The sequence below is a fragment of the Phalacrocorax carbo genome, chromosome 6 (genome assembly GCF_963921805.1).
Source record: "Phalacrocorax carbo chromosome 6, bPhaCar2.1, whole genome shotgun sequence".
Classification (NCBI taxonomy): domain Eukaryota; kingdom Metazoa; phylum Chordata; class Aves; order Suliformes; family Phalacrocoracidae; genus Phalacrocorax; species Phalacrocorax carbo.
The window spans coordinates 7,065,737-7,084,872 of NC_087518.1; the positions used below are offsets into that span (position 1 = coordinate 7,065,737).

A 19,136-nucleotide genomic window follows, 5' to 3' on the forward strand; every position below is an offset into this window, starting at 1 on the left:
GGATCCTGCTAAAACTGGTATGCTCCTACCAGAAGATTTCTTTTTTTATTGGACAAGTCCGTATTTTTCACTAAAGGTCTTCTCTGGCACATAACCCTTAACTCATTTTCTGTAAGAATTCTTACTGAAAATCCAACATGGCCACTTAAAAATCCCACCATAATCCCCTCTGCCCTCCCAAGAACTTGTTATGAAAAAGGCACAAGTACATACAGTTTAAATAACTGCTGGATTCAATTATTAGAGCGCACAGACAGAGCTTCACTGCTGACAGATGATCGCATTTCCTCCGGAAGAGGAGAACAGTGGTGCTTTGCAAAGCAGAGCTGAGTTTACATAAAAATGACAAAAAGAGATGCTATCCATTAGATAAAGAAATAAATTTCTAATACTAAGCCTGAGTTAAAAAAAAAACAAACTAGAAGAATCTCTCAAAGTGATATTCCAGTCTGTGTTTCTTCAAGGAGAACAAAATAACTGCTAGAGATGTATATTAAAGGAGAAGGAGTTTAGTCTCTGACATGGATAACCGTCACCTTCATGAGTGAAATTGGTTCATTAAATTAGCAAAGATCTTGAGATGACTGAGAAGTCAGCAAAACACCTCAGTAGCACTGCAGACAAACACCAGTTTGTCAAAGCTTTGCTTTCCGTCCCTGTGGGCTCCTGCTTCCTTCCGAATGGATGAACAGAGGTCAGTAGTGCTCTGCTGTGGCTGGGGTGCAGCCTCGGCCGCCTCCAAAATGCGGGCAGAGAGAGAAAGAGAGCGCCCTGCTTCAAGCCTTGTGTCCAAGTACAGCGGCAGAACGGCAGGTTTACTACACCACCACACTGAGAGTTAGTGGGCAGTGGTTCAGCTTTCTTCTGAAAGAAAGAAAAGTAAAACCATCCAAAGTATGTCCTTCCCAGAGGTTAAACTTTGCAACAAGGTATTTTGTAAAATACCCATCCTTTGTTTGTTAAAACCTCCTTTTCACATGCATTTAATTCTCAATGACTGCAGTCTACCACCGCCTTCAAGCTGCGTGCTCAGTTTTAGCGGCAGTGAGTTTAGCACTGCCTCTTCCATCTCTTCACTTTTTGGTAGGGGGCCTGTCTCGGAGCCCATCCAACCTTACATAAACCACGACCCTAGGCATGGAGACTGTGAGCAATGGACTGGCTTTTTTTGCCCTCTCATAACAAGTGAGAGAGAAAAACCCTGATGCCCCATCTCTGCTCTCCTGATTACCTAATAATTTATTCAAAATGGGAAACTCAAGAGGTATTGGAAGTTACTCCCCCTACCAGCAATATCTTAACACCACAGGTCTACTTTTGGGAGAAATATGAAGGGTCAACTCCTAGAGCAGCACATAGCTTCTAATTAGAAATACTCCACTTTAAATCTATTTAAGGAAAGAAGTAGTACACTCTCTAGACTTCTTTTTTATAAATTTAATCTGACCTTTTCTTTGCTTTTCTTTCAGTGTTTAGAAATATGAGTTGTTTCAGGTTTTGCTTTCTTTTTTCTTTTCCAGTTAGTAAGAAAAACAATCAAATTGTACTAAACTGATTTCAAAATGTAAATACAGCACCAAACCAACACTTGGTATCTTGCTTTGGCTGTCAAAAAAAGAAATAGAATTATTTACACTCCTTCAGTCACACAACAAAAGAAACTATGCTTTGCAAAATGCGGAGTGCTACCCTGTATTCTATTGTCACAATTGTTTGTTTATTTTTCTAGACTGAAGGAAAAGAAAATTTGCCACAATTCCTCAAGCACAAAGAAAGCTGATACCCAAAAGAGGTTAAAGTGAGCAATTTTTACATTAATCCATCAATACACATGGAATCAGCTCCCAGTTTGATTCTCAAGGCCTAACAAAGCCTCTATATACCCTCTGCAAGCCCAGCAGTGGACATCAGCTGGAGCTCAGTCACCTTTTCATTGCATAAGAGAAAAAGCATCCTGTGGAAAAGGATCCCTTGCCAGAACTCCTCAGACCAACCAGGTGGCCCCGATATGGACCGGGACACAGGATTCCCACTGTGCCTCTCTGACAGCATGAAGTCCTGCCAGGAAACATAACAATATTGGTAAATAGCTATATAACCTTGGGCTTCTGTGTTGCCAAAACAGAGGCAAATAATGGAGAACGCCTCTCCCCAGCTTGGAGTTTTTCAAGGTTCCAGCGAGGGAGAATCAAAACTTCTGCAGCTGGCTCAAAACTCAACAGCGGCAGCCAAAAAAGAGCCATTAATGGGGAAGGACATGCAGGACCCTAACAGCATCCTAGCCTTACCCAGTCTCCCCACAACTTTGGCTGGACCAAACAATACATCATTCACAGGTGATTTTCCATCTAGGAGCCCCAGAGTACAGTCCTCTTTTGAGGCTGATCTTCTAGGTCTTTCCCCAGAGCTATCTGTGTCTTCAGAAGCAACCAAGAGATTAAGGCTTTTCTGGTTGCAGCAAAAGAAGCAGTCTGAAATTTTTTCCCCTATTAAAAAAAAAATTGACATGATTTATCTTACCACGAGTTTTTAATGTTGCTGTAGCTGGCCTGCAAGTGTATTGCGATAACAGCATGGAGTTAACAAGATTTGCAAGCCAGACATGTTACAAAAAATACCCTCTGAGTTATGCAGAATCAGCGTTACACTGCCTGTGAAAGATTGGAAATCACACAAAACTCTGGTGGGAAGTGTAGTCTTCAAGCGAGAAACATGCTTAAAGTGGAAGCCTTTTTGTCTAAAGACAAGCTCAACCGTCTCATCTCTTAATGGAAGCAATTAAGTAAAAAGTGGGAAGTTCCACATTTGAAGCAAATGCCACTCTGCCTGCCTGTGTGCACCGAGCCCGTGGTTCAGCTGAGAGCATGGACACAAGGGAAAAATTCACTGCAATGGTACAACTTGTTTGACAATTGAGTAACAGCGAATGAATGTGAAGGCTCTTTACACCTCGCAGCTGGGGCAGTCTGACAGATTATAGTTTAACCACCACGAAAGTTTAAGCCAGCGTGAAGTTTGCTTACAGTAAAGCACTTGATTTCATGAAAAGAGGGAGCTAAGAGCCTCCATGATCCATCACCTGGCTCACAGCAATGCTTGTACTTGCATGCCAAGCCACGCCAAGGATGGGGCACTAGGGATGGGAAGCCTGCTCTGGGTACCAGCTGGGAAGACAGTGTCTGGCAGCCACCAACCTCGCTTAAAGAGGCTACATGAGGAACAGAATAACAAAACCTCACTTATTTGCATCTCAGTTGCCCTAAATATGCTCATGATAGAGATCTGCCTCAGTTTCCTCAGATTATCTATTCCACTGCTGGATGTTGTGTACAGATTGTACAGGGGGATTGACTGTCCCTTGGTTGGGCATAAAGGGAAAGAAAAGAACCAAGCAGAAAGGCAGGCATTGGCTGGGTGTCCTGTAAAACTATGCTCTCCTTGCAGCAAATATTGGTGTTCTGAGATCCGTATGTGCTATCAGAATATAGAATAATCCCTCCTGACAAAGGCATATTTGAATTTTATTCATTTCTTTGCCTCATTCCTATGTGAAATCTGACATTAAAGTACTTCTTCAAAAGCAGACAGGACACAGCTTCCAGTAAGACCTCTGAAACTTTAGGTACTAATTCATACAATGCACATGTATTATACAGAGGAAATTATTTTCCTATAGCTATAGTCAAAAGCAGGTTTGTGGTTTAAACTCTGTATTAATTTACCCTAATAGACTTTGATTCATAGATTCTGTCAGGACTAAGGGATAATCTCTTCTCACCTGTTAAAGAGCATAGCCCCTCAGATGTAGAGAGCAGCATACTAAAGACATACAATCCTCATCAGAAGGACTTCAGTACAAAGTGATACTGCTTTGTAGTTTGTTTCCATCTCTAGACATTGTAGTTTACACCTTTTCCTTTGATAAACTAAGGAAACAAACAAACAAAAAAACATAAGCAAATAATTCAGTGTACATAGGAACAGGGTTTCAGGGGGACTTGCATAGCCTGAACCTCAGAGGAGTATGACTGGTCTGAAGGAACCGCTTGATACCACACTGGTCGTAGAAGCTACATCATCACAAAACACTGTGCAGCAAACAGGCAGCTCAAAGCCACTTCAAATATAATCTAAAAAGTTAAGGAACTGTTTTACCAGAGGAACTGTCAAATGATTCACAGTGAAAGCAGAAATCCCTTTCCCTTTAATTTAATCCCATTTTTATCACCAGCTTTTGTTCATTTTCAGAACTGGTCCTGCTCAGTCAAGATTTGCTTTCCAGAGCCTGCATCACCCAGCCTGACCAACATGCTAATGTCTGTAGCAACATCATGAACTCCGCAAGGTGTCCTGACTACACTACAGCATCAAAACAGGGAGAAGCTTTGGGGGTATAAAGGATGAAGGTCTGGTTCCAGTACAAATGCACAAAATGAAAGCATAAGAGCAGAGGGGGAGAAACAAAAAAAAACACCCACAACACCTAGAAACCACTATGATAGTATATTGCCTTGCATACAGCCTGCTGCAGAGACAGGCACAAAGTGCCTCTGAAATTTTTCCCATTGGAAAATTCTGATTAACAGAAATAATTTTTCCTACGGGTGAAGGTTATAATTTATATTTTCCCAGTTTTTGATAGAAAACACTTGAAATATGGTGTCAATATCAGAAAGTAGAAAATGTATTTTAGCATTTCAAATCTTTTGATCAAATAGCTCCGCTTTGATTCTTTCCAAATAGCAACGTTTGAAACTCTCTCGTAAAAATGTGAGTGGTGTTCTAGTTGGGATGAAATCAAGAGGCATTCTGTTGCTGGAACACCACATCAAGGTGCATTGACTTTAAGAAGAGAGGTTCAGAGAGCCTTTTCTAAAAGTGAGAGCCATAAGAGCTTATATAAAGATTTAAAGAAAAAAAAAAAGGAAGCTGATTTAAAGTAAGGGAGAGGTTTAGAAATAGAATAAGCGGGGGGGGGGGGGGGGGGGGGGGCGGGGGAAGAAAGATTGAAGTGGAGTGCCAACCTAGAGAAGACAGCAGGTCATCTGGCTATGTTGTGGTCCTTTCACTAAACTACAGCCTTTGTGTCTGGTGCTTCCCTAAGGGTGGTTTGGGAGGGATGGAAATACAATGTGCAAACGCGCACAGGATGCTCCCAGTTAGGGCATCTCAAAACTCCCTTCCCACAACTGTCTCAGCTCTTCCTCCCACCACCCTTCAAGTGGGGAACTTGGCAGAGCCCACACTAACCTTTCAGTACTCAAGAGTCCAACCAGGCTCATAAAGAAACTGGAGTAGCAATCACAAGCATGAGATAAATATCTACTAACTATTCAGTGTGTTATCAACAGTAGGAGATCAGCATTAAACAATTACCATTGTGTCCTTGGGGAAAGAGGGAAATGCAAAACATTTCCAACCCAGACACTGAGGAAGCTATACTCTACCTTGACATGATTCACTTCAGTAATCTGCCAGGCAGCTCTTCTTGACTCCCAGCGTGCTGTGACAAACTAGGGTAAGCACGCTGGAGGATCACTAACGGTCTTCTCTGATTTTGCCTACCTATGAGTCCCATCCCCCTCCTCTGCTCAGGATGCAGATGGGTTTTTATAGGAAGAGGGAAGGTCCTGCCATTGACTAGCTCTGGGAAAGCCAGGAGCTCCCATGGACACTTCTCCACTTAGCAGGGGTCATTGTGCATTACCCTAACGTCTTAAAATTTCAGTAAGAGGGAAAAAAGCAAGGGAGGGTACAGAAGAGTGTTGCCTTTTAGGCACTGAATAATCTCATTTAGGGACTGCTATCACTGGTGGTTTGGCCTTGTTAATTTTCGCTTCCAAAGTTAGCATTCAGACACTCCTTGGCTTTTGTCTATTGCTGTCATCAAGGCATTTGCATGCACTAATCCATGACAAATGGTTTCATTTGATGCACATCTGATTTCCTTGCCTGCCAACTAGAAAGAGATAATAGAAATACCAAGAGAAACTAAATTAGAACTAAAGGAGTCATCTATTTGTTGGAGAAATTCAAAACAAGGTTAAGATAAACACTACCCAGGCAGCTGACTTAATGGAGAAAGCATTGAGGCTTCAGCCATGGAAAGACAGCTTCTAATTACTTTGGGGGGCAGGGGGGAAGCTGCATTTTAAAGCCTCACAAAAACACCATATTACTACAGAAATAATTATACTACAGATGTGGGAGCTGGCTTCGGCACAATCATTCTCTGTCAGATCCTGCCCTGGCACACAGAAACCAATTACAAACTCAAAAACCTCTGTTATCTTCAACTAATCTCTTGAGTTTTTGTTTTAATGCACAGCACTGACTTCTGGATGACTGGCCACCCAAATCTGAAAGCATCCCATGCAAGTAACCAAGAACTTTGAGTTAATGATATTCACAGCAAAGAGTTAGTGTAGCCCTGATAGCTCACGGATTTAAGTAGAATTTAAGAAAAGATATTTCCCTTATCTAAAAAACAGCAGAGCAGGTTTATTTGGAGGAAAAAGGCAACTTCTGGAAACACTAGGTTTCCTTTAAGTTCAATGATACTGCAAACTAAAACAAGAGCTGGTACCAGATAAGAGGACACACAAGACCTTCCTCATGTTTGTATTTGTATTGGATTTGAAGTCTGTGAGGTCTTCATTTCTTTTAGGAAAGAGGCAGCGGCTGGCTTATCTGAATATATGCTTTTAGGCAGGATTTATTCATTTCTCAGGATGAGGACTTTTTCTAAGTAGTTGCTGGGATAACAAACCTTAGGCAGGTAATTTTTTTTCTCCCCCCCCCCCCCTTCCACAAGGAACATCAAGGCAGAAACAAGGAATGCACAAAAACACCAAACTATTTTTTTTTTAAATTACAGTTTCAACTCAGGAAACTGGTTCCTCAGAAAAAAATCATTAAGTCCTCAGAATTCTCCACTCAGTTCTGATTTTACATTAAAACATGAAATAAGCTGGTGTTCAAAAGCTTCTGAACTGTAAAATTAGCTGATTTTGAAAAGCATGATAGAAAACAGAAGTGACTATATCACAAAAATACGATACAACCATATGTTGTATTAATATAATTATTATAGAAAATATTTATCTAGTCATGTTTTAGCATACCTTCCTTATTCAAAACACCTTTAGCCAAACCTGAAATGAAGCTAAGTTTTTCTCTGAAATGCATTTTATAAAGTGCATTGTTCTGAACACTACCTTGCTGTTAGTTTCAATGTTACTTGACCTCATTTCTGCTTGGTTTTAGGTTTTATTTAAAAATTCAGAATGATTCAGAGTGTGAACATTTCCTTTCTGATAGGTTTGTATAGGCAAACATATAACACAAATAATTTCCCATCCTTGAATCTATTCAAAGTCACAAAGGCATTATTGATGATTCCTGGGCAGCATGTAGGGGAAAGGTGCTAAACAATAGGTTCCCTTCATTTATTCATGCTTCCAAAAAATAAACATATTAATCAATGAAACCAATTTTCCAAATAAACTATCCTTGCTTGCTCCCAACCACTTAATTAAACACAATTAACTCTAGTTTGTTTTGGCAACCAATTAATGTAATGATCAAATATAAATAGACTCTGCAAGAAAAGATTATAATTAATAAATCCTTAACAATATAGTAAAATTACACTGCAGCTTTGCTTGCCAGAAATATTTAATGGCAGTTTTGAAGATCATTAATGAGGACAATAAAAAAAAGATAATAAAGTTTATCAGAGTGTGTGCAGTTGAGATCCTGAGGCTCTTGCCTGCACTCAGGCTATCTATAGAGCCTGTTGGCTGCTGACGTTATTTACAACATAGGAAATTACAGTACCAAGTTCCCCACTTTCCAATCAACCAACATGTATGTTCATAGGAGCTTTCCAATCAAGTTCTCTGCCAGTATAACATTCACTTGCACAGAAGTTAACTACAGAAGTGATTTTTGCACATTGTTTTTAGTAGATTCACAATGAAGGCTCTTGATTTAGATTTGTCATCTACAGAAAACAAAATTAATTCAATAGGAGCTTTAGCTCACGCATGAGGACAGATTAAATGCGTATTTTGATCTGAACCAGCAGCTGTCCTGGTAATCAAGAGACAAGGACCACCTTTTAAGCTGCTTTTTAATTGCCTATTCATTTAGTGAGAGGTAAGGTGCATGATATACAAATAAACTTCACAGCTCATAGAAGAAAAATTTATGCACAATTTTTAAAAGCACCCAGCACGTGACTGTTGGAAGCTGCTAGTGCAGAGCAGACTACTCCTAGATTACTGGTAGCTCAGAGACAAGGCATCACAATGAGAGCAGCCTGGTAGAAGGAAATTCAGCCATCTCACATAGCAGAGTGTCCTCGTGTTCCCCTTCACTTGGTGATTCTCAAGGAACCACTTCCACATCACCCGAAAACTAGAAGGGTCCTCCACTCCTGCCACCAGTTCAGTTCCCAAACAAACCTGTTCTCTCAAAGTGAAATAACTATTATAATTGATTACTAGGGCATAATTATTGATCATAGTATGATAGCAACAGTGTTCCTGCACCTGCTGTCACTGAAGTGACCTTTCAAGAAGGGGAGGACTGGTTTCTTCACCCACTGAAAAGGAAAAGAGGAAAACTGTTGTTCTGAAAGGAATACAGAAGGCAAGCGAGCGATGTCAGATAACAATCTTCTAAATAGAGCATAGAAATATGACTCACAGATACATACATGGGGCTTTGTAACTTCATTCAGTTTAATTTACACCCCCAATTCCCCATTGTGCATCACTGACTGAGTCTCAAATTTAGACTCCTACTGTGCTGCAGTCCTCGTGGTCCCTGCCTAGAGGACAATGAAAAGAAATCTCCAGCACTGCTCCCATCAAAAAAAAAAAAAAGAAAGAAAAAAATAAGTTTAGCTAGAGAGAACTGTTCTGTAAAGAGCATCTAGAAATAGTAAAAATGTTGAATCCCATCAGGAAAATAAATCTTGCTCACAGCAAAGGTTGTTTTCACAGCAGAGTAGAAAAGAAAACATTCAAAAGGAAATACCAAGATTATAGGTGGAATAGGATAAAACAATATGAAACTTAATGGGAGAATACACATCTATCTTATGAGGAAATGCACTTGGATATTGCCTTTTAAAATATAAATGAGCCTTGGACTAAAGTAGGCTAATCATTAAAGGCAGGTTTCTGATGTTATCAGCAGAAATACTTCAGCACAGAGCAATGTAGTTTGCCTTTGGGGTTTGTATTTGTAGGTGCCAAATTTTCCTTGGGACTTAACCACCATAGTATGAATTCTCACAGTCCTTAATACCACGACAGCAAGCTACAAACAGTGCAGTGCACTGAAAGGTCCCTTCATGACTCACCAAGGCCCCAAGGCTGCACTCGGAGATGGAGGCTCAGCACATGGAGGTGGGAAGAGAAGATGCCTGCCGGGGCCATCGCAGCAAGAGGCACTTTGCGGTTCTTGTTTCCCCAGAGCAGTTTCTGCCACGCAAAGAGGGACGTGCTTTGCTCCTGCCCGTGTGGCTGCCTGCAGAGGGGCCTGAAGGAGAGCTGAAGTGGCATGGGCTGGGGCTGGGCGCACAACCAGGAGGAAGCACAGAGAAGGGGGAACCAAACCAGAGCACAGACACTGCCATTACAAAGCCCACGTGCAAGAGACATGCCCTTCCTCTCAAAATACTACTGTTAGCACCTTGCCACTGCTTTTTTTGCACAAGGTGTGTGGCGGGGGCGGTTGCAGGGAACACAGCCATGCTTCTGGCGGCTCCTGCAGAGCTCTGCCAGGCGCGGCCGTCTGCTCAGGGCCCCACCGCGCACCTTGGCCATGCTGCTGTTCACAGTCCATCGAGCTGCAACACCTGCTCCCCCTCAGCTTGCTTCGTTTCCCTGGTCAGAAGTAACAAGGCGTCACGTTCAGCAGCGTGACTGGTGACAGCTTCCCTCCACCTGCAACAGAGCTGTGAGCCACACAGCAGCTACGCGCCCTTCTCCGGTGAAGGGGGTGGCCTCTTGCCTCTGACCCTCCACTGAGTGCTGGTGGCCCCTTGGCAATGCCTACCTACACTTTCCCCTTTACCTGAGAGACAGAAGACCATTAAAGTTACAGCTTACAGACCCCAGGGGAAAAAAAACCCAAAACAAAACAAAAAAAAACCACCAAAAAAACCCCAAAACCCCACCCAACCAAAACCCACCATAGCTAACTCTCTGGCTGCAAACACACCTTAGAGCCATGTTGTCTCTCTTTTGGGGGTTCAATTTTGCAGAAAAAAAAATACAAATCACAGGGTGCAATACTTCTGGTAAAGTCTGCTGCTGTAAACAAGTGCATCACACAAGCACAGTAGGCAGTTCATTGCTATCAGGCTGCTAGCAATCCTACCTCACCCTTAAGTGAGGATTTCATTACATCTGTTCTCTGCCTACACAAAATACATACAAATACATTTGTCCACATACATCCAAATATATTTTGTATGTGATCAGAAACAGGGTAAGTACCTCCAACCTGTATTCCTTTACTTAGCAGTTGGCAGTTTCACATTTTCAAGAACAGACTGTGAAGGCCGGAGGTAGAACAGAAAGGTATTACAAGAGAGATGGTTCCCAGTGAGTGACTGGAATAGTTTGTTGTGAGCAGGTTTTTCTGATCGTGAACAAACAGGGATTCATATGGTGTCTCCTGTGCCTTTACTGGTGTAAATGAGATCTGAATCAGGCCTTAGAGCTTACAAATTTGTTCATTTTAATTATCACAGCAAGAAACACCAATTGTTAGCTTTCACATCCATGACGTGATCTACTGGATACTGGCTAAGCTGTTGCATGGCAATTTGGACATTGTGTACCGAAGGCAACAGTTTGCATTCACACAGCATGATTAATGGAATACAGTTCTTGCTAATCACAGAGACTCTATACATTTATATATTAACTACCTAGTCCTACACTTGCTTCTATCAATACCAAGAGCAAAAATCCTGCTAGATTAATCTTTCAAATCTCAGTTTTTCTGCAAAGTAAAGACATGTATTTTACTTACACTTTCCTGAGGAATTAGATTCAGACCAAATCCTTACAGTCTTTTTTTAACTGAATAGCCACATATATGGAACATATGAAAATAGCAGACCTTTTGAGATGTGAAAATATGTGGTTTCCCCCAAGGCTATAAAAATCAGTGGGAAGACCAAGATCAAAATTAAGAATTTTTTTGCTCACAGCAACAGACTCCAGGTTCTGCAAAATGCCATCTACTGAGAAACAGGCTCAGAGCATCCTTAGGTTGATATTGCTTGTTAGTTTGTGTAGATTTGCTTTGAGACTGATTTTCCTCCTTGTAATACAAGGTATAGAGAATAATTTCTTGAGATGATTTTTAATGGGCACATCATTAACTACTGTCACAATAAAAGGTACTTCATGTTTAGTAGACGTATTATTCCAGCCTTGATTCGGTCCATGATTTCTTCCTCTGAAGAGGCCTATTTTTAATTAACATATTTGCAAATGTCAGCATTGCTACAGCAGGTACATGATTCTGCCTGTGCCCGCCTCACATCTTTACACTGTATACAAGACTAACCTAGCATCCTTCACGTGTGCCTTATTATTTTGCACAAACTTACAGGTGAATCCAATGTGCTTTCCTGCATTTTTAAGTAACCCATGGTCAGTGTTGTCCACTGCAAATCAGTACTAGTTGATGGACCTCACCCGGAGCTAAACAGCCCTCATTTATGGAATAAAGCCAGAAAAATTACTAAGAATTGCATGATTGATGGGGCAGTAGTTATTTATCTTTTAAACTTGAACCTTTTGCTTCTTTAATATCGTGCTGTCCTGCCAAATGCCAGCATCTACTTCCAACCTCTGGGCGGAGTCAATCCTGACAAGCAGATGATCAGACTATCACAGGCACTCAGCTAACTCTGCAAATCACAACCTGTCCACTCTAATCCTCAGGCCAATTCAACAGCTCTACAACTGCATGTATCTCAGAGCCGAAAGCAGCCAACGTGGAGTTTTTCTCATTTCTGCTATTTTGTATTAAATCACACAAATGACATGGCTGGGGAAAAAAAAAAAAGGAGATTTGTTTCCACATGAAGTTATTTTCTGTGAATGCTTTCACACATCCTTTGCCTAACATAATTTTCATTAAAATGAAATGTAGTCATCAAAAAACCTGCAGAAAGCCATGTCTATTACCCAAGGGGAATTATACTGCAATGGTGTTCAGCTAGCTTACTCCTAAGGTCTCCTCTGGATCCCAGCAAAGCAGCCTGAGGATCTACCCTGCCCAACTCACCTATCAGAGTCCAAAGGAAGACCTGCCAATACTTAAGGGTACTCCACAGCGGCATTCAAACTTTTAATTGGTTAATGAGACAAGAAAGTATTCACGAACAGGTACAAATAATACAACATCATCCATCTTCTATTTAAGCAATATTTACTATGCCCTTACTATCTGTGCCCGCCTGCCAACATTTCACAGAAAATCATGCTACAGTCAATTACAAATACTGTCATGTAAAGCAGTGTATCACATTTGTTTTCAGGTTCATACCTTCTGCTAAGCCGTCTAACTGAATAAAGAAGTACTGAGATATAAAACTGAAAAATTATACTAAACTGAAAGGAAGCTTTAAACTGTTGTGATTGCACAGTGTGTAGGAACTATCTCAACCCATTCAGACACTTGCTTAAGAAAGTTTCGGGGGGGAGGGGAAATGAACAAGCTCAGAAATCCCTGATGATAAACTAACCTTTTCATATATTGCTCTTGATTTCCAGGGTTTCAAAACTGGATTAACCACAGTAGTACAGATGGGTATATTCACTGTGCTAATCCACTGAGTTCAGTTCAGGTTTATTATGCTAAATACTCTCCATGAGGATTTTATCTTTTACCTGCACCTTCCTGTGCTCAGTGAGAGTCTTCTATTCATCAAGTATGAGAAGCACACGATGGGATGAAACCTGCCTTTTTAATCATCTTGTACCAAAGTAGCCCCATGATGGAGCTGAACAGCTCAAATTCTCTTATTTTAGATCCTCTCATTATCTATGGAAGATCACAAACTGAAAGAAAAGGTATGCTGAGCATGCTATTGATTACAGCTATATTTGCCATGATTCAATAAGTTGAAATTTCATATACCAAATATTAAATTACTGAAATTATTCACTGGCTCATCTGCATCCATTTTTTATTCACTTTTATTTGGCTGAACATTTTAATCTTACTTACACAGTGACTAACTAAAAGTAAATGACGCATTCCTAATATTATAAATATGAAAAATAGGGTGTGCTCAGGGACTGCAGTTGAATACATTAAAATCACTCAATTTGATAGTTAACATATTTTCATCCCTTTTATGTACAACCTTTCACATTCAGTTGGCAGACTGCAAATTCATGGCCTTATAAAAAACCCACTGTCTTGATTTTCTGTTGTGACAGCAGAAATTGTCCAAAATCTCTAACAGTTTCCCTAAAGGACGCTCACTAGCTGGTACTTCCCAGGTGCAGCACAATCTAAATCCGAGGTGAACATCATGTCAAATTCCACTCATCTGTCAATGTAGTGGATTATTTCTTGAGAGACTGAAATTGGCTGCCTGGGATCAGAACACCATCAATCTTATTCACGTAGGGTGTGGAGAAGCTGCCTGAGAAAGGCTCGCAGGAGGGAAAGCTTGGCTGTTTCTAAGTAGGTGATGAGGCAGCTGTAAAACCTTCACTCTGTCTGTATCACATCTCTGAGTGAAAGGCTTTGTCATTTTTCCACATTTCCCCAACACTTGGTATGCATTCAATGTCTTGCTGTTCTTACTTCATAAAAAAGGTGATTTTTCAAGCTTAGGCAAATGTTGCAGAGCTCTGAATCTGCCCAGCTCTCATTTTTTCTCATAATGTCACTTGTTTCAACTGATTTTACAAAACAAGATTACATTTTCCTTTTCCCTCTCTCTTTAGCTGGCCTGTTTTTCCCTTTTTCCTTCACTGGGAGACAGGCTGAAATAACCAGCAGCATTACTTACAATTGCGTTGTCATAAATATTTTGTTCATTTCTCTGAAAGTCCCAGATAAGAACCTTGCCACTCAAACTTCAAAAACTACCAAACTTTCAGTGCCAGCTGGTAAACGTAATATCATTAGTTACTCTGATGCTCTAACACAGCTACCGAGACCTGGTCTATCAAAGATCTAGGTCTACTCCTTTGGACCGTGCATATTTTGTTACAAGAAAGCAAGACAATGCCAATACCTATGATTTTTGGACAAGGAAAGTAGTCGGGGAAAACTTTGAGTCATTAAGGTTGCTAAAGACCTGTGGTTCAAGACCATCCATTTTTGAAGGTATGCCATTAGATTAAAGAATATTAAAATATTAGATGCCCCATTATTAAATGATTAATCACTGAGTTAACATTTTCCATCTTTCATTTCTAAAGCTTTTTAAACCTCTCCCACCTTTCTTTGGACCCAAACTCGAGAAGCAACATTCTTGGCTGATCTATTTTTAGCCAGATGATAATACTGTGCTAAAATATGCCAACTCCTCAATTTTTAACCTGGCACATACTCTTCAAAGTGCAATTAACAGCTGAAAAAGTTACTTGATCTATTACTGTTAATAAAAAACACAATAAAACTACTAGTAGGCAGTCTCTGTGGATCACAACAGTCAAAGTGAGCTGTGTTCGCCGCCGCTAACCTGTGGGATTTATTCTGACTTTACAGGCATTTAACTCCATTGAAAGACAGTCCCAAATTCTCCGTTGGGATGCACTTTTGCAATCCCATCAATTTTCAGTTGCAAACTTAAGAACTTTACAGTAACTGCCTCTCTCATTTATGCTAGGGCAAACACCCAGCCTCCAGTAGGCACTGGTGACTATGAGGGAGACTTGGTGCCAGTATTTTAAGTAAAAAACCCACGTCCGCTTTGGGTCAGACACGGCAAAGTTATCCAAACTTGTGCTGTCACAATGTCTTTCAGAGTTACACACCCACTCCAGAACTGCATGAAATGGGGAGAAGGGGAGATAGTAATAAGGACAGAGAAAGACAGAGAAACTAAATGGTTATCCAAAATGGGATTCCTGTGTTGGGAAGTTGTTAGAAGATGACGTTAAAGGATGAATATTCCAACATCGTATTGGCAAAGCACAACACGTCCGACCGACCCAGAAATTATGCTGCGCAATATAAAGGCAAGCAACTCAAAGTTAAATGATAAAATGGATTTTATGATCATTCAATCATTTATCAAGACAGACAGAAGCACAGGCAGAAAGCCTGCAATCTTATGGCATCCCCCAGCTGATCTCAGTCCTACCTGGTCTGTGCAGGTGATGCTGCTGGAAAGTGTGATGGAGGGACCCCTGACAGAGCAGCATTGCACAGGCACTTATCCACAAATACAGGACCCAGGACATTGCAGAGACCACTGCCATTCTCTAAACAAAATATTAGACAGATATTATTATCCATTGCCTTACAGCACACAGAATAGTCAGCTTCCATTACAACAGTATTTATTATTTTTATTTTAACTCCTTTTGCTAAATATCCTTTGTCTCTGAGTTAATATTCCCCCCTGGCAGATGCAATTGTTGTACAACAAAGTTTATCCCCAAAAAGGACAGCTGAGGTAACAAGATGTCAACACAGGAGCCTGGGTAACTTTAATAATTCAGTGGTAAAAATGAAACTGTAATGATCTGGGGACTAAAAACACAAAACCAATGTAAATAGAAGGGTGGAAAAATATTTCCACACTGCTCCATAGCTGAATTTACAAGGGAGTTTAAAAAAAAAAAAATATCACACTGCCAGCTAAAAAACACTCTCATGATGTTCAGACAGTACCAAAACTACTTTAAACACATTACGGAGAGGCATACAACATCATCAAGTATCTCAGACACGTTTCAAAAATACTCCAGCCTCAAGATACTAATACTGACCCAGAAGGTAACAGTTTATTGTTTTTTACTTTTGCGAGCATTAATTTTTAATCACGATGCTGTCTGCTAAATAAAGTAATTGTTTCTCAGAATTATATTCTAATCCCCAGATGAAGCCGGTTTCCTTTTGTTCGACCTGTGCGTGTAAAGGGACTGGAGTATGGCCAGACTGAATTTCATACGTACTCTAGAGAAGATTTGGTCTTTTCACAAAGCAGATTGTGTCAAAATTTTAAAAAGATTCCAACTGCAAAGGGAAAGAGCAATTTCTTTGTCTCCCAGTGCTGGCATACTTGGCCATCCAATATAGACGACTGTGCTTTTTCATACTCGTATTCATTATCGAACTACCTGGCTAAATTTCCCTCTGACTTTTTAACTTCTACAGCTCTTTCTCAGTGCCTGCAAGGATGGGGAGGTTTGCAAGGCTCAGCTACGCTACACATCGTCCAGTTCCTTTAACAACACCTTCTGCTGCATTTCATATTGCCAAATTAATCAAACTTCAGGCACTCTCCCTATTCAGCCAATGACGTGATGCCGGTTTCTATCTAATAATCCAATCAGCTGAACATCATTTTCACAGAGCAAGAAAGACTTAGAAAGATTAAATCTTTCACAAAGAAAAATCATGTCCTTAAACAAAAATTTTAAAAAGTCTGTATGTGATCCATCAGGGGGATTACTGCAGTAGGAAAATTAACAATATTAAAATACTGGAATACAGTGGTAATAAAATATATGCATAAAATTTTTTTTGCCCCTGATTGTAAAGGAGCAGACAGCCTTTGGGAAGCTTTTTGAGCCTAATTGGCTGAAAAGAACCACATAAACTGGCAAGTATAATTAATAGAAAATACCAAAACATGATTTTGATCAGCATGAGGCTGTACTGAGCGTTTGATGCACTGCTTAGCATATAATTAATTTCATTTCCAACCGTTTACTTTGCAATATACAGTGTACTTTTCCCTCTCTCTTTCTAGACCTATTTATCTTGCAAAATAGATTCAATCCCCTCAGATCAGGAACCTCCCAGTAGGCTTCCCATGTCTTCAGGAATTAATGCCTTCTTGTCATATTTGGTGTTCCCATGCTTTTTGTACAAGGTAAGAGGGAAAGGTGACTCTCATATAGGGATATTTCAGGCATTCTGGTTATTAAAACTGAACTTTAAAAATCCTACCCAAACAGTGAAGCAAAGCCAAACTTCTACAGCCTGCTAAAAGCTCCTGTGTCTTTCCTCAGATATCATATTCGTTACCACATGGAGAGCAGACTGACTTAACCCACTCAGGCTGTATTATTAGCTGTCTGTCTCCCCCCCCCCCCCCCCCCCTTTTTTTTTTTATAAAAACCTTTCTCAAACTGCATTAATTCAAACTACCGTTGGTCAAACACCAGCATTTCTTACAAACATTTCTTCATGCACTTGTCAGCAAACTGTTGTCACATACACACTTTTACATGCAGATCATCTAACGTTAGTAAGAAACACAGTAGTGAGTACTCGTCCACTTATTATCTGATAAGTTCCAGATCTGCTTTCTGAATCTTAAATCCTAAAGAAGCTCCTTACCTGAGTAATCCAACCAAGAGCAGAGCACTCTATTAGTGTTCATTGGAAAGATCTAACACTTTTTTAAATCCATCTGTATCACAATAAGGGATTTTTAATAGCTTCCCAATAATCTTCTTTATCAGGATTAAAAGAAAAAAAAAATCTCTCTCGTTACAAATCCTGTTCCCAGAGTAAAGAAGACATCTGAGCTCTCAGACTCTGCCGTCAGAAAAGTGGCCAAGGTTTGAGGGGTGGAAACCTTCTCATTTTCACCTTTAAATCATCTCCTAGCATCACCTTCTGCTTGATGAGACCTCTGAAGTGATCTTGAGATAATTTGCAGCTTCCAGGATACTTAAGGATGAGGAGCAGTTTATGTTTAACGACAGAGCAGCCTCACTCCAGCGCAGGCAGTGCAGAGTAAGGCAGCTGTACGTACGCTGCTATACGATGCTGTAAGTACTGTAGCCTATTTCAATACATCCCTGCTCGGGAAAGTATCGCATGCCTTAAAGTGACACAGCCCTCAGTTGCAAGCCCCAGCCAGGCACTCCGCTAGTTGCCGGGGCTTAGCAACCGGAGCTGCATTTAAATACTGGCACTCAGACTTTGCATAGAGCAGAAGAGCAGCTGGTTTTGTCTGCGAGGAGCAGGTATGAATGGGCAGAGGAGGGTGGAGGAGCACCGGTGGAAAGGCAAAGCTGTTGGAGAGGCGAAGGACTAAACACCCAATGAGCAGCCTGGGAGATGCGTTAATTCTGCCGGCAGAGGCTTTATTCCCCAGGCGTTGTTCTTGCACTTATTCGCAAGAGGCAAGTGAGACTTAAGGGAGTCTCTTCCATTCCACAGGAGAGCGGCACATGCTTGTGAACGGGGAAGGGTGGTGCAGAGAAAGTGTAACAAAAACGTGGGAGAGACAGGGCAGGGCAGGAGACTCCTACACCCTCCCATGGGCTTTCCAACACCTTGCCACAACTCTGGAGTGAAATCTTTCTTTCCAACTCCATTTCCGACTCATCTTGGCAGACAACGGGGAAAGAGCTCTGATTTACTCCTCCTAAATGCTAAAGCTCAGATACGCCAGATTATTTATTACAGTTATTTATTTATTGTCCACATCTTAAGTGGCTATTTACAGGAACGGAGTGGTTTCTTCTCCCTCTTGTACCATATGTAATTATTTTTTAAAGAGCCATTGTATAGACTTAATACACACCATTCACTTAGCATTACAGCTCTCACGTCTGCCTACAAAAGGAAGGAAGGCTTGGAGAAAAACTAGAAACTTCCATTTTAAGAACCCAGGGTGCATGTTATAACACAATATCTCTTGATAACCTGTGGCAGACGAACGTACTACCTTCGCTACTGACCAGCTCCAGACACCAAACAATAGTAAATAACAACAGTAATAAGTACCCTTACTCTCAAGAACCTCCTTCTCCGCACCCAAGGAGACACATCCCAGTGGAGGCTCGACAGACCATGCTTTCCTTTGGAGCTGCTGTATTTTTTGGGGTAATGCATATTAAGTGATTGGCCCTGCAGACCAACAGGAACATTACGCTAGCCTCTGC

The 19,136-nt window shown here is 40.8% G+C and overlaps 1 protein-coding gene across 1 annotated transcript in view; it reads right to left on the reverse strand.

The window, feature by feature from the left end:
* Positions 1 to 18,390, reverse strand: part of TAFA1 (TAFA chemokine like family member 1) — a 234,407-nt gene extending 216,017 nt beyond the window's left edge. Inside the window, exons 1-2 of the mRNA XM_064453505.1 lie at positions 17,578 to 18,390; positions 15,368 to 15,488 (exon numbers count right to left, since the gene is read on the reverse strand). Coding sequence (XP_064309575.1) covers positions 15,368 to 15,485 — 118 coding nt within the window. The 5' untranslated portion in view covers positions 15,486 to 15,488; positions 17,578 to 18,390. The remainder of the gene's footprint in view (positions 1 to 15,367; positions 15,489 to 17,577) is intronic.
* Between the last annotated feature and the right edge of the window lie 746 nt (positions 18,391 to 19,136).